Raw genomic sequence first — 20,698 nt, 5'->3', positions numbered from 1 at the left:
TTATGGGGTCAAGTTTGAATCCCTCAGCTGGTGTTGAAGTTTAACACATCTGCTGCATACTAAAAACCACTGGCTACAAAACAGTTCCAGAGCACCCAAAACAGGCATGCTATGTGCCTTCACACTCTCCCCATTGGTTGTTTATGTAAAAGATCAAATTGTAATTTTGCTAAAAAAAAAACACAAAACAAAGATTGTTAGGAAAAGGGCACTTTTTAAAATAACTTGGCTGTTTTGCAGAACTGTAGACACCTCAATGGTTAAGAAAAAACAAAACTTATTGTGGCATCAGTGTAGCAGGAGAGTACATTTAGCTGTTTCACAGTTTCCTCCAGCATTCTTCTGGGGAAAGAAAACATTTCCACAAGTGGGGATTTATAGCAAAAACCTATAAAATTCAGATAATGTAGTAGTTGTAATTCTGACTTGGGTAATTCTATTTTGGGAATAAAAATTAGATGTGGAACTCTAAAACTGCCAGGTGTAACAAGTTTCTCAATGATGGGTGTTTTAGATGAAATTCTTTAATAGGTGTGACTATCCTGGCATGCTGGATATTACCAAGTCTTAGTATTGGACACTCAATACATCCTCTGTCACCATGACAACCAAAAAATATGCCCCAGCAGTCCCAAATACTGTTAGGTGACAGCACTAGCCCGGTAGAGAACACTGGTATGGTGTCATCAAATTCTAAATGATCAACTGGCTCCAGGGCAATGTGGGAGCAGCAGCTGAGGTTGCCAAGGCCCAGCACATGGGGGTGGGTGGGGGGGCACCTGGAGTTGAGAGGACTGAGGCCCCATAAGGCTCTCATTCCTCCACCAGAGTCAGGAGTTGAACATCAAAACTATGTAAATTCTTAAAGCTTGTTTTATATAATTTTTTATCACGACTCTAGTGAATATAATAATCATAAATATTTCATCACTGAAAAAAAGGCACAGTGAAGTTTATTTAGTTGAAGTATTAGAAATTAGAAATCATAGCACGTCCCCTCCTTTGAAATGCTTAACTTTGCTATATTAGTCATCACAGTTTTGCTTTTTTGGATAAGAAGTTCATGGTTGCATTTATGCATTCGTCTGATAGCCATCTTTCCTGAAGGACACTACTTTCTTCAGCATTAACAGCATGTAGCTTTTCTTTCTCCATATTCCTGATGACCTGTTTTGAAATTCTCATGGACTAAAAAAAAACAAAACCAACAATAAGGTTAAGAGGTCTAATAGCGTGGGATTATTCTAAAATTCTGATTCTTGTTTCTCCACTGTTCATTCAATCTGATTAGACATTAACATATTTGTGTAATATATAAGACTGTGCTTCTCAAATTTTAATGTGCATACAAACCATCTTAGATACTAAAGCTTCTGATCCCAGGATGACAATTTGAGCAGCAAAAATATCAATCAGTCACTACCAATCACATATGAAAACTAAAGTGCTACATTAAGAATCACCTAAAAGTTAAGCTATCTTACCTAGTTTCTCACCTAGAATCAAGACTAAAAGTGTTTGGCAAATACTGCCTATCATTCTCCTCAAAGTTATCCCCAGAAAGAACTGGCCCCTCTGCCTTCATGTCATAGAAATGGAATGCCTATTTGATAAATTTTCTAAAAATTAGTATTGCTAACATTATAATTTTTAATCTCAAATTTAGGTGTACTTAAAGCCAATCAAGATATGTCTCGTGTGTGTGTTTTTTTTAATTGCTTATTTTCTTAAGGTAAATAAATTATTTCCATGGTTCATACAAGTAAAAAAATAAAAAGAATACTAACATTTGGGGGGAGCTTTGAATATGCTTTCAGCCTAGTCCAAACTTCTTTCTGAAAAGTACTATCAGGAAAAACTTCAGTAACAAGTCCTTGAGCACATGCTTCTCCTGCTGTTAACTTCTTTCCAAAAATAAGCATCTCTGTTGCCTGAAATGAAAAGCAAGACTAAGAAAATAACTTAATGAAACGAGGCTGTTAACTTGAGAATTGCTTTTAATAGACATAGCGAGATTTACTTATGGTCTTTCGAGGTTGCTAGTATTTCTCAAAGGAAGAAACTGAGGACATCAATAGGCAATAATTTGCAAACTGAGCAGTGAGGCTCTCTAGAAGGTTTGTAGGGTTGTTGCTTCTGTGTGTTATCTGTGTTGGAGAGGAAGCTGGGGCAGGAATGACCTGAAGCAGGTGCTGACTTTATAACCCACAGAAGATATGATTTTCTGCTTTTATACACTATAAACAATTATTTTTAAAAAGATAAAAAAATCATGGTCATAGGAAATGCCAACCAACTTTTAGAATCCCTAACCTTCAAAATTCCCTTCCCTGGAAATTTTACCCAGTGGTCCAGCTCTGATGGTTTTCTTTTACCTGCACAGGCACTCAAATTAGTTCTATTTGACTGAAGGAAAGTGATAAGACTAATATTCAGTTTCAAAAAAACCCGGTATCACTAAGTATATATATTTCTACACTTGCAGTTTCTCTTCCAGAAAAGTAAGACTATTTCATAGCCAAATGCTTTTAAACCTTAGGGTTATTTCTAGCCAATGTTTCAAAGTTAAAACCTCAATAACAATTCAAGGTATATGACAGAAAAGACTTAAAAAATATGTGACAAAACCCTAATAGCAATGAAAATAGGCTCAATTCCTACTCTCCCTTTCAGGCCTTGAAGAATGTTTGCTAAGCCTTTCCCTATCCCTGTCTCTCTGGTCTTGTCACGAACCCTTTGGAACTATGTACACAGAGCGTGACAATTATGCTTTCATAGACCCAGTGATAGACCTGAGCAGCCACCTCGCCACTCCAGGAACCTTCAGACCCTGCTAAAACCAGCTGATGAAAAGGCTCCGTGACAAAGTGGGACCCCGTGGGGCCTCACATCTGCTGGTACTTCCCATGATTCTGAAAGTAAAGATGTCACTGTATCACTTTCAGTGGATGATGCTCATCCATGAGGAAATTAGGAGAGGAATCAGCCTCGCAGACCAAGGGAGGCGGGCACAGCTCCAGTCCTGCCCCTGAAGAATGCCGCGCAGCTGTGGAGGAGGAGGCCTGTGCCACTTGTGGTGCAGCTGGCACTCGGCAGCCAGTGGAAAGACCAGTCCCCCAGATTTGGGGTGCTGGAGAGCGAGTTTCTGATTTCCCCCCATAGCAGACATTTCCCACAGCCTGGTTCTTCATTCTAAAACTCTTTAAGAGTTGATGAGCAGAAAATTTCCTTCTCTTTTGTTGTTATTATTGAGGGAAAGAGAAGAGAGCACAGGATTACTTTTGGAAAAGAGATGTCATTAAAATTTATCTTTAAGGTTTTTCAAAGGTTACCTTGGCTGGGCCCATTATCTTCGGAAAAGTGTAAGAGGCGCATCCTTCTGGGCTTAGGCCTAGGTGACTAAAAGGAGTATGAAATGTTGCCTATTTGGAGAAGAAAATTAAAAAGAAATAATTTTTGTATGTGATTTAAAAAAATCATTATTTATCTATACCCTCACATTACTTAGTTGAAAACTTTTTAAAAATTAGTATTGTGGTATTATACACACACACACAATTCATTCTTTTAATGTATGCAGTTTGATAAATTTTAACAAATGTATAGTTATGTAACCACCACCCTAATAAGATACAGAATAGTTCCATCACCCCCAATCATCCCCTGTGTCCCTCGCAGCCATCCATTCCTCTCAGCTCCGAAAAACTGCTGATCTGCTTTCTGGTCCTAAAATTTTGACTTTTCTAGAAATTTATATGTAAACTAGTGGCCCAGGGCATGGATTTGTGCACATTGAAAGGAAATTAATTAGAAGAAATACTTTAATATTTAATCGGGCTCCCTACTCTCTGGTTCTGGGGCGCATCACCCGAGAACCACCACTGCCATGTTACCGCAGCTCGGCAGCTCCTGCGTTGAGTGTCTGTCCCCTGGTGGTCAGTGTGCATCATACCTACTGGATGGTCAGACAGTCGCTTAGCTTTTTATATATATAGATGAAATAATATACTGTGTAGCATTTTGTCCTTTTGTAGGCTCTTGTCCTTAGCATGCGGCTTTTGAGAGTCTCGTGTTGTTGTATGTATTACTAGTTTGTCCACTGCATGGATGTGTCATTATTTATCTTTCTATCAGTTGAAGCCATTGGTGTAATTTACAGTATTTTGGCTATTATAAATAAGGTTGTTATGAACACTTGTGTACAAGTCTCTGCAGGAACATGTTTTCAATTCTCATGGAGTGGAATTGCTGGGTTGTGTGGTAAATGTATGGTTTAACTTTATAAGAAGCTACTAAATTATTTTCTGAAGTGGTGTACCATTTAACATTCCCTCCAGCAGTTTATGAGTTCTAATTGCTCCATATCCCTGCAAAACCTTGTTATTATTAGTCTTTTTAACTTTAACCATTCTAATAGGTATGTAGTGGTATCTTGCTGTGGTTTTAATTTACATTTCCCTAATGATTAATAATGTTGTGCATCTTTTCATGTACTTACTAGTCATTTTCATATCTTCCTCGGTGGAGTAGCTATTACAAGTACTTTTCCCACTATTTTTAAATTAGATTATTTTATTATTATTGAGTTGTAAGAGTTCTTTATATACTCTGGTTACAAGTCATTTTCATAATGGTGTCTTTTTCATATATTATTAAGTCATTTATACTTTATTTTCTGTGAGCTATTTGTGCCGTAATCGCAAATTTTTATATTAAGTTGGTGACCTATCACTCTTTAGATGTATTTTTAAAATATATTAGAGAGATTAGCCTTTATTATGTGAGTGGAAAAACTATTTTCCCAATCTGTCATTTGTCTCAATTTCGCCCCAGAGGTTTTTTGATTTGCTTTAAACACTAGGAACAATTTCAATGTTCGTTATTTAAAATAAGTCATTTTTAGTGTTTTTTATATTTCAGAAATATTTCTGTGTTTTTCTTGATGAATATTGACAATATGCAAACAGAATATTTAGGCTTTGTTTCCTATTATCAGATATGGTGTTTTTATTTTAATGAATATTGTTAGAAGGTGTAAATATATAATGTATGCAGCATATTAATCAAAATAATAAAAACATATAGTTATTAATGTCTTCTCTCCCTATTTTCTCTCCCTCCTCTCCCAAAAGAAAGCTTATTCAAGAAAATATACTGAGAAGTCACAGCCTAAGGAACAGAAAACTGAAAAAAAGAAAACTAAAAGGCCAACAACCATAGCTAAGGGGCCACAAACAGGTACATACTAAGCTGACGATGAGCAGCATTTAACTTATTTATAAGCATTGTTATAGGCATGCATTTAATTTATCTGTGGAAATGGAGCAGTAGATGTAGTTAAGGGTTTAGTCTGATGCTCTGGTGTTAGACTGCTGTGACTCTTGGAGTTTCTTAACCATTTGTGCCACAGGTTCCTGATCTGTACAATGTGGATGAGTACCTCTCTCACAGGACTGTTGTGTGCAGTGAGTGACGATTACAATGTGCATCAACAGAGTGCCTAGCACAGTCGAGTACTCAAATACTTACTATTTTTATGATTTCAACCTTTTTATTAACTCATAGAGAAAATGTGCCATTTGCTGACAGAGAAACTAATAGGAGTTAACTATTAATTATAACAAAGAATAATTTGGTTACATGGGTTAAATGTTAACCCATATTTAATGTATGTATTTATTTATGAAGCTGATAATGGTGAATCCTAGAAAATGAATTCCTCTCTACTTGTTCTTACTTCTGTGTCATTCCCTAATTTAAAATTAAGACCTGATTTAATTCAGTAGGGTGAACTCTTAGCAGTAGTCATTATTTGTTAAATATTTTACTTTGGACCAAATCGCTTAGCATTAAAAAAATGTATGTTTAGCCCTACCCGGTTGGCTCTGGATAGAGTGCTGGCCCACAGACTGAAGGGTCTTGGGTTCAATCCCAGTCAAGGGCACATACCCAGGTGCAGGCTCGATACCTGGTCCTGTTGTATGTGTGTGCAGGAGGCAACCAATTGATGTGTCTCTCTCACATTGATGTTTCTCTCTCTCTGTCTCTCCCCTTCCTTCCACTCTCTAAAAATCAGTGGAAAAATAACGAGTGAGGATTAAAAAAAAATGTTTATATTTATATATTAAGTATATATTAGCTACACACACACATACAATGTCCCCCCAAAATGTATACACACTTTAACAACTGATAGCTTTGAAAATGAAATGTATTTTCATAAACACTGCCATTATCATTATTCAAAGTATGTGTATACATTTTTTGGGGAAACTAATTTTAATTTTAATTCTAATTTATATCATAAGATGAAAGTTCCAGAAATCTTTAGAAGGATAATGTATATGATAGTCATTTTGAATACAGTGGGAGAATCAGGACAAGATTCAAATATGATATTTGCCCTCTAAGTAGTGAAGAGTGAGACCCCCAAATTCAGGCCAGGTACCCTTCATAGCTAAGGGGCCACAAACAGGTACATACTGAGCTGACGATGAGCAGCATTTAACTTATTTGCCACCCCTGTTCAAAGCAGATCAATTAATTGGTCATTTAACACAAAGAATGTAGCCAAAGACTACTGATTTCTGCCTTTGAGCAGAAACTTCCACATATAAAGGTTAGGCAGTGTAGATGCTAGAATTTCATTTGCTCCCATTATGGGAAAATTATTAATAAGAATTAGATCTGCCAAAATGCCCAATCTGGTTAAATGGAATCCAGTAAAAGATAAACAAAGTGTTAGGGACCCTATTAAACAGGCCTGGCTCTCAGTGGGGAAAACACCTCCAAACACAAGTAGGACTCTCATCAGTGGTAAAAATCACGTTTCCCACCAGGTTGCAGAACAGCAAATTTTACCATGACATAATCAAGCGCCACTCTAATAACCAGATAACCCTAGAAGTGGTTACTAATTCTACAGTAAAAAGTTCTAAGATAAATGTTCATCATGTCTTCGCTTGTAATGACAAAAACTGGAAGCAGCCAAGGCTTCCAGCAGTCAGAGGCTGGTTAAACCAATAAGTTAAATAACTCAAATGTTAGCACTAGTTATCTCTTGAGTGGTAGCTAAATGATTTCTAACTTTTTTCTCTGTACTTTTCCATATTTTTCAAAATTTTCTACTGAAGTAAGAACAGAAATTAAAATCAGTATCATTCAATGGTGAACACAAGACTGAATTGTGTTTTGGGCAAGTCAGTCCTCTGAGCTTTCAGTTTTCTTATCTGCAAAGGAGGAAGTGAAAGTAGATCATGCTCAAAAATGACCTTCATGCCGAAACCGGTTTGGCTCAGTGGATAGAGCATCAGCCTGCGGACTGAAAGGTCCCAGGTTCGATTCCGGTCAAGGGCATGTACCTTGGTTGCGGGCACATCCCCAGTAGGGAGTGTGCAGGAGGCAGCTGATCGATGTTTCTCTCTCATGGATGTTTCTAACTCTCTATCCCTCTCCCTTCCTCTCTGTAAAAAATCAATAAAATATATATTTAAAAAAAAAAATGACCTTCATATTCTAAAATTCTAAACTGTAGCATTCATTTATTAGGAAAAAAAGTATCAAATAATCCACTTGTATAACCTGCAAAGATGCTATTCCCTTACCCCCTCTCCCAACAAGCTTTTAAAGTCTCCAAAATATTTTAGAGTAACATGAAAATTGAATCACTGTTGTGTAATTTGATTAAAATACAGAAAGAGTTGTAAAATGAGTTGAGAAAAGAGTTGAGAAAATGTTCACAACAATATTGGTGTTTAGAAAAATTCAAAATAAAATGAGTCAAATTAGTTAGACTAATTCTTTGGGAAAAATTTAAATTTAGTCCATTCAACCACAAACAATATGTAATCTATTTACTACTAGCAACAATAATGGAGAGTCAAGGATCTCATTTTACTGGCATTACTTGCTAAGTTTCTGGGAGCTCACCTACCCTGTCAGAGGCATACACAGCATCGAACAGTCCGAGGATGGTGACGGAGATCCCCACAGCTGGACCGTTTACCACTGCAACCAGAGGCTTAGGAAAATCTATAAAAGTGCCTACAAAATCCCTACAGAAATAGAAATACAAAAGCATGTTTAAATGTTCTAAAGCTGCATTATGGAAGCACAGGCAAGACAGCAGGACTCTGAAGTAACAAACTCTTCTGGCCAGACTGGGTGTTCCCATCTCACCCAGCAGGCCTCCCTGTCTTGCCACACCAGATGCATCCAGGACAGCCATCTGAATGGCACTTGACAGCTCACAGAGTGAGTCCTAGATTTGACGTTGGTTCAAATCTTGCATTGTGGGCAGTTAGGTCAGGACCATAAAGCTGCTGTGGACCTAAGAGATTAAGATGGCTGACTGAGCATATGCTGCATATCACAGCTCAGAGGGAATCAAAGACCCTGCAGGGATAAATGAGACAGGAAGACGAGCCTCACACCTTCTGTTTTTTGAGATTACGTCAAAGTCTCCTATTACCAGCAATCATGGAAGTCATGAATTCCTTTGGCTGCATGATAATTGCTAAATTCCTCTGCCTCAATATGAGAGAATTTTATTTCCTTTATTTACTAGTTTACTTTTATGCTTTCCAATCGCATCTCATGTAGAGCAGAGGATGAATAGGTAACAGAAGTTAAAGAGATAGAATGAATGTCTGCCTGTTGATAAAGCAGTTTGGAGAAATATGCCTGTTCAAAGTCACAATTAATCACATGGACACAAGAAGTATTTATTTTTCTTTTGCTCAACTGATTACCACTTTGATCGAATATGGATGAACCCTCTGGGACCAGAGAAATGACATTCTTACCTCAGCATAATAGCACTTTGTTTGGCTTTCTCTTCTACTCCACCAGGGGGAATATCAGTGAAGTTAGCCAGGTCATTCCCACTACAGTAATAGTCGCCATTTCCTGTAAATAAAATCAACAAGCTCACCTTTCATTCATTCTATAACTGTTGAGAATCTATGTACCAGGCTCGGTGCCAAACACTGGAAACACACTGGTGCACCAGCTCTGGTTCTTGCCCCAATTTACAGATTAGTGAGTAAAATAGACATTGATTTTAAAACACACAAATAAGTGTAAGCAATGAAACTATGACACAAAGGAGTGGTACATGACAAGAATATGAGTATATGTAATAGGGGGTTTGGTTTAATCAGAGTTTTGGGAGGGACTTTTCTAAGGAAAAGTGTGTGCAGGAGGCAACCAATCGATGTGTCTCTCTCACATTGAACTGAGATCTGAAGGAGAGGCAGGGTTAACTAGAAAAAAAGGTGTGAGAACAATATTCATGCAGAAGAAATAGCATGTGCAGAGGTTCTGTGGAGGGGGTAACCCTAGTGTTTATGATGGGTTCAAAGAAGTACCATTGTGCCAGGGCAGAAAAAGCAGGGGGCCGGGGGAAGCAGCTGGAGTAGGAGTAGGATGAGGATAGGTAGGATAAAGCATGCAAGGCTTTGGAGATCCTTCCTTTGAAGAGCCATTGAAGGTCTTTTCTTTTTGTTTGTTTTAAAGTATAATTTACATACAATAAAATGACCAGTTTTAAAGACTCAGTTCCATGATTTAAAAAAAAATGTTTTTATTGATTTCAGAGAGGAAGGGACAGGGAGAGATAGAAACATCAATGATGAGAGAGAATCATCAATTGGCTGCCTCCTGCACGCCCCCTACTGGGGATCCAACCTGAAACCTATGCAGGTGTCCTAACTGGGAATCGAATCATGACCTCCTGGTTCATGGTCAATGCTCAACCATTGAGTCACACTGGCTGGGCCAGTTCAGTGATTTTTGAGAACTGTAAATATCTGTGTGATCACAATTCAAAACATCCATCATCCCAGAAAAAGTTCCCTTAAACTTCTACCCAACCCTGTCCTGAGGCTCTCTGGCTTCAATTACCATAGTTTTGCCTATTTTAGAAGTTTATGTAGCTGGAATCATACAATATGTACTTTTTTGTGTGTCTTCTTTCTTTTGCTCAACTATGTTTTAAAGATCCACCATGTTCTTGTGTGTGTGTCAGTTATTTATTCCCTTTTATTGATGAATAGCATTTCATTGTATAGTCAACTAGAGGCCTGGTGCACGAATTTGTGCATGGGTGGGGTCCCTCGGTGTGACCCTGTGGGGACTGGGCCGAAACTGGCAGTCCAATGCCACCTGCTGCTCCCACTCATCCTGGCCCTGCTGCACTTGCCCCGGACTCGCGCCCAGTCAGTCCTGATCTGGAGAGGCTCATGCTGCTGCAGCAGGACTTGCCAGTCATGAGACCTGCATCTGATGCCCATCTAGAGGGGGGTCTAGGGGTCCAGGATGTGACTGGCCCTCCAGGCGGGTGGTGGGACACCCTTGATGGCCCAGAATCCAGATCCCTTCCATTGACGTTCACCCCAGTTGTTGGGAGCAGCTTTTATATCATTTCTTCCTTGTGGAGCATCTAGGGAGGGGAAGCGGCCAGGACATCCAAGGCTGACTTCTAGGAGGCTGGCAGTGTGGTCTGTAGGTGCCTGGCCTGTTCTCCAGATATTAGATCTGAGGGACTACTGAGGGAGTGGCTGCCATTGGGCTGGTGGGCCACCGAGACAGGTGGTCAGCTGAGCAGCACTCCCACTGTGGGAGTGCACTGACCACCAGGGGGCAGCTCCTGCATTGAGCATCTGCCTCCTGGTGGTCAGTGCATGTCATGGTGACTGGTTGACCAGTTGTTCGGTTGCTTAGGCTTTTATAAATAGACTAGAGGCCCGGTGCATGAAATTTGTGCATGGGGGGGTTCCCCTCAGCCCAGCCTGCACCCTCTTCAATCTGGGACCCCTTGGGGGATGTCCGACTGCTGGTTTAGCCAGGATCAGGGCTAAACCGGCAGTCAGACATCCCCTTCACAATCCAGGACTGCTGGCTCCTAACTGCTCACCTGCCTGCCTGATCGCCCCTAACTGGCCCCCCCACCAGCCTGATCACCCCTAACTACCTCTGCCTGCCAGCTTGGTCACCCCCAACTGCCCCCCCAACCCCTGCTGGCCTGGTTGCCCCTAACTGCCCCTCCCCCTGCCTGCCTGGTTGCCCCCAACTGCCATTCCCACCGGCCTGGTCATCCCCAACTGCCCCCCTGACAGCCTGGTCACCCCACGCAACCTGCTGTTCAGTCGTTTGGTCGTCCCTCACTAATCCCCCTACCGGCCTTGTCGCCCCACTCAGCCTGCTGTTCGGTCGTCCGTCCAGTTGTTTCGGTCATGACAGCCCCTGGCTTTTTTATATACTAGGATAACTTGATCATTTATTCTCTTATTGATGGACATTTTTAAAAAATATATTTTTATTAATTTCAGAGAAGAAGTGAGAGGGAGAAAGAGATAGAAACATCAATGATGAGAGAGAATAACTGATTGGCTGCATCCTGTGTGCCCCCTACTGGGGATCGAGCCCACATCCTGGGAATGTGCCCCAACTGGGAATGGAACCAGGACCTCCTGGTTCATAGGTTGACACTATACCACTGAGTCACACTGGCTGGGCTTGATAGACATTTTGTTGCTTTCAGTTTTTGGCTACTGTGAAGTAGGCTACCATGATTGTTCTTTGTACAAGTTTTTTTTTTTTTTTTTTATAGATATATCCTTAATTTATCTTGAATTTTTGCATTGGTATGTCACTGAGCTGATGTGTAACTCTATCACAAGTTGCCAACTAATAACTACAAAATGTTCTCCTATCAGAAATGTCGAAGGGTTCCAGTTGTTCTACATCATCACCAATATTTGATATTGTCTGTTTTTGGATTTTAGCCAGTCTAGTGGGTGACATATCTCAGGGTGGTTTTAATTTGCATTTCTTTGATTAATGATATTGAGAACCTTTTCACTTCTTTTATGAAGTGTCAAGTCTTTAACCAGTTTTTAAATCTGATCGTTCATCCCTGGCTGTTTTTGCTCAGTGGGTAGAGTGTCAGCCTGCAGACTGAAGGGTCTCGGGTTTGATTCTAGTCATGGGCACATATCCGGGTTGCTGGCTCCATTCCGGGTAGGGGGCATGCAGGAGGCAGCCAATCAATGATTCTTTCTCATCATTGTTTCTCACTCTCCCTCTCCCTTCCTTCCTGAAATCAATAAAAATATATTTTTAAAAAATCTGACGGTTCATCTTATTAATTAGTAGTTCTTTATATATATATATTCTGAATATTAGTCCTTAATCAGATTTTTATATGGCAAATATTTTTTCTCCAGCCTGTAACTTTATATTAATTTTAAATTTTGATAGTCTAATTTATAAATTGTTTCTTTTATGGCTAATGCTGTTTTGTTGTTTTCCTGTCCAAGATACCTCTGCCTCTCCCAAAGTCACAAAGATATTGTTCTGTTCTAGAAGCTTTATGTTTCTGGGTTTTATGCTTAGGTAAATTAATTTTTGTGTAAGGTGTAAGATGGGATTGAAATTTATTTTCCCCCATATGGAAATTTAGTTGCTCTGGCACCATTTGTTAAAAGATTTTTCTTTCTCCACTGAAGCGCCATAGTGCCACTAAAGACTTTTAAATGGGGGAGGAATAGCTTTTTATTTGGAAAAGATTATTTTGAATGTAGTGAGGAGACTGGACTGGGCATGAGAAAGAAGAAGGCAAAAGGGAGTCAGGGAGACTAGATATGGGCTGACTTCAGTTCAGACCGAGTCCGTGGTGGCTTGGACTAGTGCCAAGAAGACAGAAAGAAAAAAAGATCGATTCTTCCAGAGATATTGATAAAGTGAAATGAGATTAGACTGGACACGGAAGTTGAGGAAGGGACAAGTATCAATAATGAATGCTAGGGGCCTGGCCGGCGTGGCTCAGTGGTTGAGCATCGACCTATGAACCAGGAGGTCATGATTCGACTCCTGCTCAGGGCAAACGCCCAGGTTGTCAGCTTGATCTCCAGTGGGAGGTGTGCAGGAGGCAGCTGATCAATGATTCTCTCTCATCATTGATGTTTCTATCTCTCTCTACCTCTCCCTTCCTCTCTAAAATCAATAAAAAAATATTTTAAAAATGAATGCTAGGATTCTGATCTACATAATGGTACATATGGAACCACCACTGTAATTTGGAACACTAAAAAAGACCCACGTAGAGATGTGGGAAGTGACACCCATACCAGTCTGGAACCCTGGGGAGCATCCTGGACTAAAGATACTGACATGGGAATCAAAGGCTAAAGACTTTTGTTGAAGTTTAATAGTAGGCATGGATGAGAGGGTCCAGGGAGAACACAGATCAAGAAGGGAAGAGTGCCTAGGGCTAAACCTTCGGGAATACTTCATTTGGTGGCCACATAGAAAATGAATTTGCAAAGGTGATCAGAGAGAACAACCAGGAACAGGAGGAAAACCAGGGGCAGGCTGTGCCCCTACAGCCTAGAGAAGACAGAGCTTTAAGAAGGAGGGAAAGTCAAATAAAGCCTGAAAATGTGGATTTAATTATATAATGGTCAGTGGAGACCTAAGCAAAAACAGAGATCACATGGGCTCGAGGGCCAGTTTCAAAGGAAAGATTCAAAGGACATGTTTGTTTTGTAAGCAGGGCTTTACACAGTTATATGTGGGGTGATGAGAAGCAAAGAGCTGTATTAATTTCAGCAGTATTACTACATAATGTTTGTTCCTCAATTTCTTCCTTGTTTCCACTAGAAGGAAATAGTGTCATAAACAGTATTTTCAACAAATTTCCGAGCAATAAATCTTTTCCAAAAAATGCTTATGGTTATCCTATATCTATCCATCCATCCATCCATCCATCCATCCATCCATCCATCCACCCACCTACCCACCTACCTAAAACATTAAGAGCTGAGCTGTCCTATGGACTCAAAATAGAAGTGATGGACAATAGAAAGAAATGAAAAGGTGCCTGAGAGAATCCAGGAAAAAATGAAAGAGAAAACCATAATCATTAAAGAAATGATGCCATTAGAAGCAGTAAAAGGAGAAGAGACATTGCTAAAAATGCAATCAAGGCATTGAAATACAGGATTGAGACAACTGAGCAAAACAAATGGAAGACTACAGAGTTAAGAATTCAGAGAAAATAATAGATAACAGATCCAGCAGACCAAACATTACTTTTCTATAACTAGAATTTCTTTCAAAGAGAACAGATCAATTGAAACAAAAATATTCAGAGACATTATCAAAGAAAATTTAAAATAAGGCCTTAATAATCAGTTTAAAAAGGGTGTGCACTGCCTAGGGAAAAGTGATTTAAAAAAATGGGAAAGTATCCCATGGTCATCTAGAGAAAAAAAAAAGATCTTAAAGGACTAAAACCAAAATTAATGGTAGTCTCAAATATCTCCCCAGCAACATTTGATGCTAGAAAATAATGGAGCTCTATTTAACAGATTACACTTGGAGAGAGGTTTAAGGATATCAGGGGATTCATGCTCACTTCCTCACCTTTCATGGAGGCAACCAACAGATACTGCCCAAAGGGAGTAATAGAAGATAGAGATGTTTATGTGCACCACATAAAGCTGTAAAAGCAGTAAAAAGCTTCCAAACGGTGAGGAATAAAACACACACTAAGCAAAATGAGAAACACAGACTACCAAGTAAAAAATAACAATTAAAGGAAGCATTATAAATGACAGCATGTAAGATGCCAGAACTAAAACCCAACATATCTGTCATATACACAAACCTTTACAATAAATACACATACGATCAGAGGAGGAAAACCCAAAAAATGTGCTATATGAAACAGCCAATAAAAAATAATTCAAAAAAGTGTCAAGTTAAAAGATCAATAAAGGTTTACAGACAAGTGAAGACAGTACTGAAGCAGGTGTTATGGCATTAATATTTGACAGAGTTGATTTCAAGGCAAAAAGCATTAAATGAGCTAGAGGGCCAGTTGGCAATAAAGGATAAATTCCATATTGAAGAGACTAACCATAAATCTTTTAGTATCATCAAGATAAAAACATGCTTTAAAACAAAGGCCTATTTTTTTGACACAAAGGAGAAAGTGACAGAAACAAAATAGTGATAGATGCCTTTAATTCATTTTTTTCCATCCAAGACAGTCATTAGAAGAAAAAACAGAATTTGAGGAATCAAAATAATATAAACTGACAATTTAAATTCTATACCTTAAAAATGATGATAACCCTTGCTGGGTGACTCAGTTAGTTGGAGCACTGTCCTGTACACCAAAAGGTTGCGGGTTTGATTCCTGGTCAGGGCACATACCTAGGTTCTGGGTTCTATCCCTGGTCGAGGTGCATATAGGAGGCAACCGATCAATGTTTCCTCTGACATTGATATTTCTCTCTCTCTCTCTCCCTCTTCCCCTCTCTCTAAAAAATGAAAATCAATAAACATATCCTTGGGTAAGGATTAAAAAGAATTAAAAAAAGAATAAATGTATTACTTAAAATTATTTTTCATATATTATATTGTACATTATCATATATATAAAATAGCACAGAACTGTTGAAGTGCTCCTGGAGGATATAAAAATTGGTCATTTTCTGCCAAGAGCAAAAGATAAAGAGAGAATCTTAAAAACAGCAAGAGAAAGAAACTCAGTTACCTACAAGGGAATACCCATACGACTGTCAGCTGATTTCTCAACAGAAACTTTGCAGGCCAGAAGGGAGTGGCAAGAAATATTCAAAGTGATGAATACCAAGAACCTACAACCAAGATTACTTTATCCAGCAAAGCTATCATTCAGAATTGAAGGTCAGATAAAGAGCTTCACAGATAAGGAAAAGCTAAAGGAGTTCATCACCACCAAACCAGGATTATATGAAATGCTGAAAGGTATCCTTTAAGAAGAGGAAGAGGAAGAGGAAGAAAAAGGTAAAGATACAAATTATGAACAACAAATATGCATCTATCAACAAGTGAATCTAAGAATCAAGTGAATAAATAATCTGATGAACAGAATGAACTGTTGATTATAATAGAATCAGGGACATAGAAAGGGAATGGACTGACTATTCCTGGGGGGGAAAGGGTTGTGGGAGATGCAGGAAGAGACTGGACAAAAATCATGCACCTATGGATGAGGACAGTGGGTGGGGAGTGAGGGCGGAGGGTGGGGCGGGAACTGGGAGGAGGGGAGTTATGGGGGGAAAAAAAAGAGGAACAAATGTAATAATCTGAACAATAAAGATTTAATTAAAAAAAAAAGAAAATAAAAAAAAAAATTGGTCATTTTCTACTTCTTTATCTTCAAGATAGAATTTTCAATAGATAGTAATATACACTAAATTTTAATAGATTCTAAAAAAGTAAAATTAGTAAAACTGATTATTTCTGATTATAATATATAAAGCTAGGAATGAACAGAAATGGAAACCCCCAAACAAACTTTCTGGAAATTAAAGGAATATTATCATGTAATGATTAGATCAAAGAGGAATTAGAAACCAAAAGTGGAAAATATATAGAAAATAATGAGTGAAAGCACTATTTATCAAAACTTAATCTTTCAATTTTTTAACCTATTAATTAGTGTAATAATAGGGCCTAGTCACATAGGCTTGTTACGAGAAAGCTTAAAAAAATTAAGAAATTAAAAGAAAACTTTAAAAATAATTAAAGTGCTTAGAGTGCCTGGAAAACAGAAAGTATTATATATATATTAACCATTATTATCATTGTTATTAAACTTAGGAATCGTACTTTTAGGAATACAGCCTATATTTTGCATGTTAGTTCTAAGACATATATCCAAGGTTACTTACTACAACACCATTTCAATAGCAAGAGACTAAGTACAATCTACATGTTCATCAATAGTGGAATGATGAATTATGAAATCCAAAAAATTTAATACTAGTACTTTGTAGTCCTGAAGAGAAAAACTTAGAAGTGTATGTACTGGCAGAACAATTTTTCAGGAAATGTTAAGAAAGGAAGGTGGGTATAATATGTGTGTATTATATGCTTCCTTTTCTGTTTTTGTTTTTTTTTAAGTGGAGGGAAACAAACACACACATGCTTGTATACACATAGACAACTTTCTGAAAGGCATCAAGGAAAACTGAGTTTTTCTAGGAAGCAGGATTGGGGTTCCAAGGAGAGTGAGATTTAGTTTTGTTATGTAACTTTCATTTTGTTTTTTTAAAAAAATACCATGTACCTATATTTTACTTTAATTAAGAACAGTTCATTTAAAAAATATAAAACATTTTTCTCCAGTATCAAACCAATGCTATTTCTAGACTCTTTTTCTTATATTTATTCTCTTAAATTATCTGGGCATACAAATGAAATACGAGGGCCATTTTCAACTCTTCCCTTTTATTCCTCCCTCGAATCAGCTATTAGAGTCCCCCCCCCCCCCGCCCGCCTCTATTTTTTAGTAAGACGTATCTGATATCCCTAGATAATTATTTATTTTACAAGTTGTAATGAAAATTTAAAAATAAAATCACTCTTGCTTCTGCCATGCCTACAAACAGTAACAGCTACTTCTAACAGGTGTCTGCTGTGTGCCGTGCCCCTTACCTGCATTATTTCATGTCATCATCTCATCCATTCAATGGCGTTAGTAAAACACTGTCTTCTCTGTTCAGAAGCAGAGGTCACCCACAGGAGTAAGGAGTGAACCCAGGATTTACCTCAAGTTGATCTGAGTCCCCACTATGCATATGCCCATTCCAAATCCAACAACTTCCATTTTCCATGTTTTCATCAGCTCAGGCCCATGAGCATCCATCTTATTTTCCAGTATAATCACAATACTGATATATTTTTAATTTTTTTAATATCTTAAACATTTTCTATACTGTTGATCTTTAGAATTATACTTTTGAATGCTTGTGCAATATACAGTCTAATGGATGTTCTATAATTTGCTTCATTATTCTATTATGGCAACATATTTAGAATGTTTTCACAAAGTAATGCTGCCAAGATTACTTTTCTCTTATTATTGGCAAGTACCCAATTTTAGTACCAATAATACTTTCCTTACTTATGTGTATCTGCTTTTTATAAATACCAATTTGTGCCTATTAAATTTTTCATATATTTAAGAATTAGATTATCTTAGTACTGGACAAGATCTTAGAGCTTATGTACTCAATTTCCTATCTAGTAGGAAATCCCCCCAAATAGAAATTTAATTAAGAAATCTAAGAAAAGTTTTGCTCTTCCTCAACTACTTGTAAATCGCCCAGTCTCTCTGCTGAACTCTAATACCCTGTTACTCCCCTTTTTCACTTTGCCAAAATACCTTACATATCCAATGTTGCCTCACTGTCTTTGGAATTTTCATTGATTTATATCTATGTGAATTCCCCATGCATGTATCACACTTTGATTTTCTCCTGTTAAAAACAAACAAACAAAAGGAATCTAAGAAAATGTCTTACCTGTTACAACAGTTATGGTCGAGTCATCCTTGCTTGCAGCTTTAAGTGCAAGCATGATTTCTTGATACATCTATGAAAAGGGGAAGATGATAACCATTATGGGATGGATTCCCTAAATGTCAGTCTGCAGGCCTGCTCTCTGCACAGTGCCAAACACTTATGTTGGTTGTATTTAAATAATCAAAAAGCCAGCCCAATACACTTGAAGGGATTTTTATTCCTTTTACGATTGCTTGTATATGTACCAAGTGCTATAGTGGATGCTTTTTCCAAAAGTAAACAAATAAGACACAATCCTTGAGCCTTTGGAATAGAGGGGTTTGCTCTAAAATGGGTGGAAAGTACAAAGTAGCAGGAAACTCAGAGAAGGCGTGATACTTATCTAGGGTGGATATGATGGGAAGTGGCCAGAGAAAGATTTCCTTGAAGCAACTTTTCAACTACAACCTCAAGAAAGAGCATGAGTAGCCCAGGTAGTCAGTCTGGGAAGTGTTAATGATGCTAAAAGACTGGGATTTCCAAGACACTGTAAGGATAGTGAAGGACAATAGGCCCAATATTTTAAATCAGCAACATTGCTGAAAATACATATATGAATAAAGGTAAAATCTTTCCACTGAGGAAGGGGATAAGGAAGTCATTCCATTATTATTATAGTCATGATGACACAGTAGGACAGGGTAACTGGCAAGTGCCGGATTAGGAGATGGATATATCAGGGTTTTGGGTTAGGTTTTCCTCCATATTTGTTATGTGAATTTGAACAACTAGGCTCCTTGTGGGAATGTGGAAACGGCTGACACATACTAGGCTCTGTAAAGAGTAGCTAGTATTATTATTATTAACAAGATAATACAGAAAGAGTCAGGATAAAAGGAAAAACAGCTTTGAAAACCAAATGTTTTATTAATTGAATGGCATATATCCAACTTCATGAAATTCTTATTTAAGACGTTAATGATAAACTCAATGAAAGGGGTCAGAGCCCTCTCAAATTTCACTTCTAGTGCAGCACCAAGCATCCAATTAACTCCCTGTAATTTTTTTTCAAGGTGAAATGGTTAAAGTGCTTATTTTTATTATCATTCTAATTCAATGACAGATTCAAAGACTAAAGTTGCTCTTGGGAAGTAACACATTTCAAGCAGAGATGGGTTATAATTGATTTTAGATGAAGTCCTGCTCTCCTTTCTCCCTCTACTTATTCAAAATAAAGCTTCATGCAGGCAGAGCAGTGCTCACTCTCAAGCCTAAGCGACATGAAAATACTTCTGGGATGGTCTATGCCAACCTTAGAGAACCTCCACACACGTTCTCGCACATTAACGTATGTTCCATTTATATTGATTTATCTGTGCTTCCATCATTGGGAAGTTGTAGTTAGTTCCCTTTGGGGAACTCCCTAAAGCTCACAAATTTAGAACCTACCTGAAGCTCACAGATTCTAAATAATGAAGGCCTACCTCTTTTGTGTGAAGAAGTAGCCACAATTACTAACCTTTCTGCAAAAATCAAATGATATTATTACAAAAACAGGAATGATACTGAAACACTATAGTTTTTGAGTATAATAGCCCGGCGGGGGTGGGGGGAGGTGGAGAACTCTAGGGAAGGTAACGTCACCTGGGTGCTGATTGCATTCTTTCTGGTGGGCCGGTTGAACATGATCTTTGTGATGCCGTCTTCAGAGGTCACCACTAGGTTTTCATATTCCTGTTGTCCCCTGTCTGCTCCAGGCTTCACTTGGGTGGAGGACTCAGATGAAGAAGTCAAACTGGATACCAAATCTACATAGTTCTGCCTGGCAGTTTCCTGAAGAGAAGATGACAAATAACTTAAGCCCATGGTCGACAAAAAAGCATTTGGAGAAACTTACTATGCTAATAAGTAGTACCTTGCAATGGAGAAAGAGGTTCTGATTCAATAGAATTACATTAAGATCTCAAGGGCTCCATCTATAATGGATTGATAATGAGAAACACCCAACTTCCTTTAGGAGTACAGCAAGTAAAATAAAAGCAAAGTAACAAATTTACCTTGGGCAGACTGCCTAGAGCATTCCATGCATCCCATTTGGCCTTATTAATAAAGTCAAACACACCTGGTTTGGGCATATTGCAAGGTCCTTCAGTGGCCTGTGAAAAGGAGAGGGGCAATTTTTAGCCAAATGTCCAAATAAATTGGAGCCTTAAAGTTTAAGATCCATAAAATCCACAACTAGGATGAATGTGCCTTCCCTCCCAACTACTTTCACAAGGTACATAAATGGATCTGAACTTCCCCTTTGTCTTCTCTTTGGTGCTGTTGTTAAAAATGCATAAGTAACAGAAAAAAGA

General features: G+C 38.3%; 1 protein-coding gene across 4 annotated transcripts in view; it reads right to left on the bottom strand.

The window, feature by feature from the left end:
• Positions 1 to 922: 922 nt before the first annotated feature.
• Positions 923 to 20,698, bottom strand: part of ECI2 (enoyl-CoA delta isomerase 2) — a 24,937-nt gene continuing 5,161 nt past the window's right edge. For 2 of the 4 annotated variants that reach the window (XR_004974302.1, XR_004974304.1), the window contains exons 3-10: positions 20,399 to 20,497; positions 19,986 to 20,174; positions 18,363 to 18,432; positions 8,805 to 8,907; positions 7,934 to 8,054; positions 3,333 to 3,422; positions 2,021 to 3,233; positions 1,789 to 1,931 (exon numbers count right to left, since the gene is read on the bottom strand). Coding sequence is in view for 1 of the 4 variants with exons in the window: in XM_036351796.1 (XP_036207689.1) it covers positions 1,033 to 1,188; positions 1,788 to 1,931; positions 3,333 to 3,422; positions 7,934 to 8,054; positions 8,805 to 8,907; positions 18,363 to 18,432; positions 19,986 to 20,174; positions 20,399 to 20,497 (972 nt within the window). In the remaining 3 variants the exon portion in view is untranslated. Of the gene's footprint in view, positions 1,189 to 1,787; positions 1,950 to 2,020; positions 3,234 to 3,332; positions 3,423 to 7,933; positions 8,055 to 8,804; positions 8,908 to 18,362; positions 18,433 to 19,985; positions 20,175 to 20,398; positions 20,498 to 20,698 lie in introns of those variants that run through there. The other 2 variants (XM_036351796.1, XR_004974303.1) reach the window with 2 other exon arrangements.

The sequence above is a fragment of the Myotis myotis genome, unplaced genomic scaffold (assembly GCF_014108235.1).
Source record: "Myotis myotis isolate mMyoMyo1 unplaced genomic scaffold, mMyoMyo1.p scaffold_m19_p_2, whole genome shotgun sequence".
NCBI classification, from domain to species: Eukaryota; Metazoa; Chordata; class Mammalia; order Chiroptera; family Vespertilionidae; genus Myotis; species Myotis myotis.
This window is presented reverse-complemented; position numbering and strand designations above follow the sequence as displayed.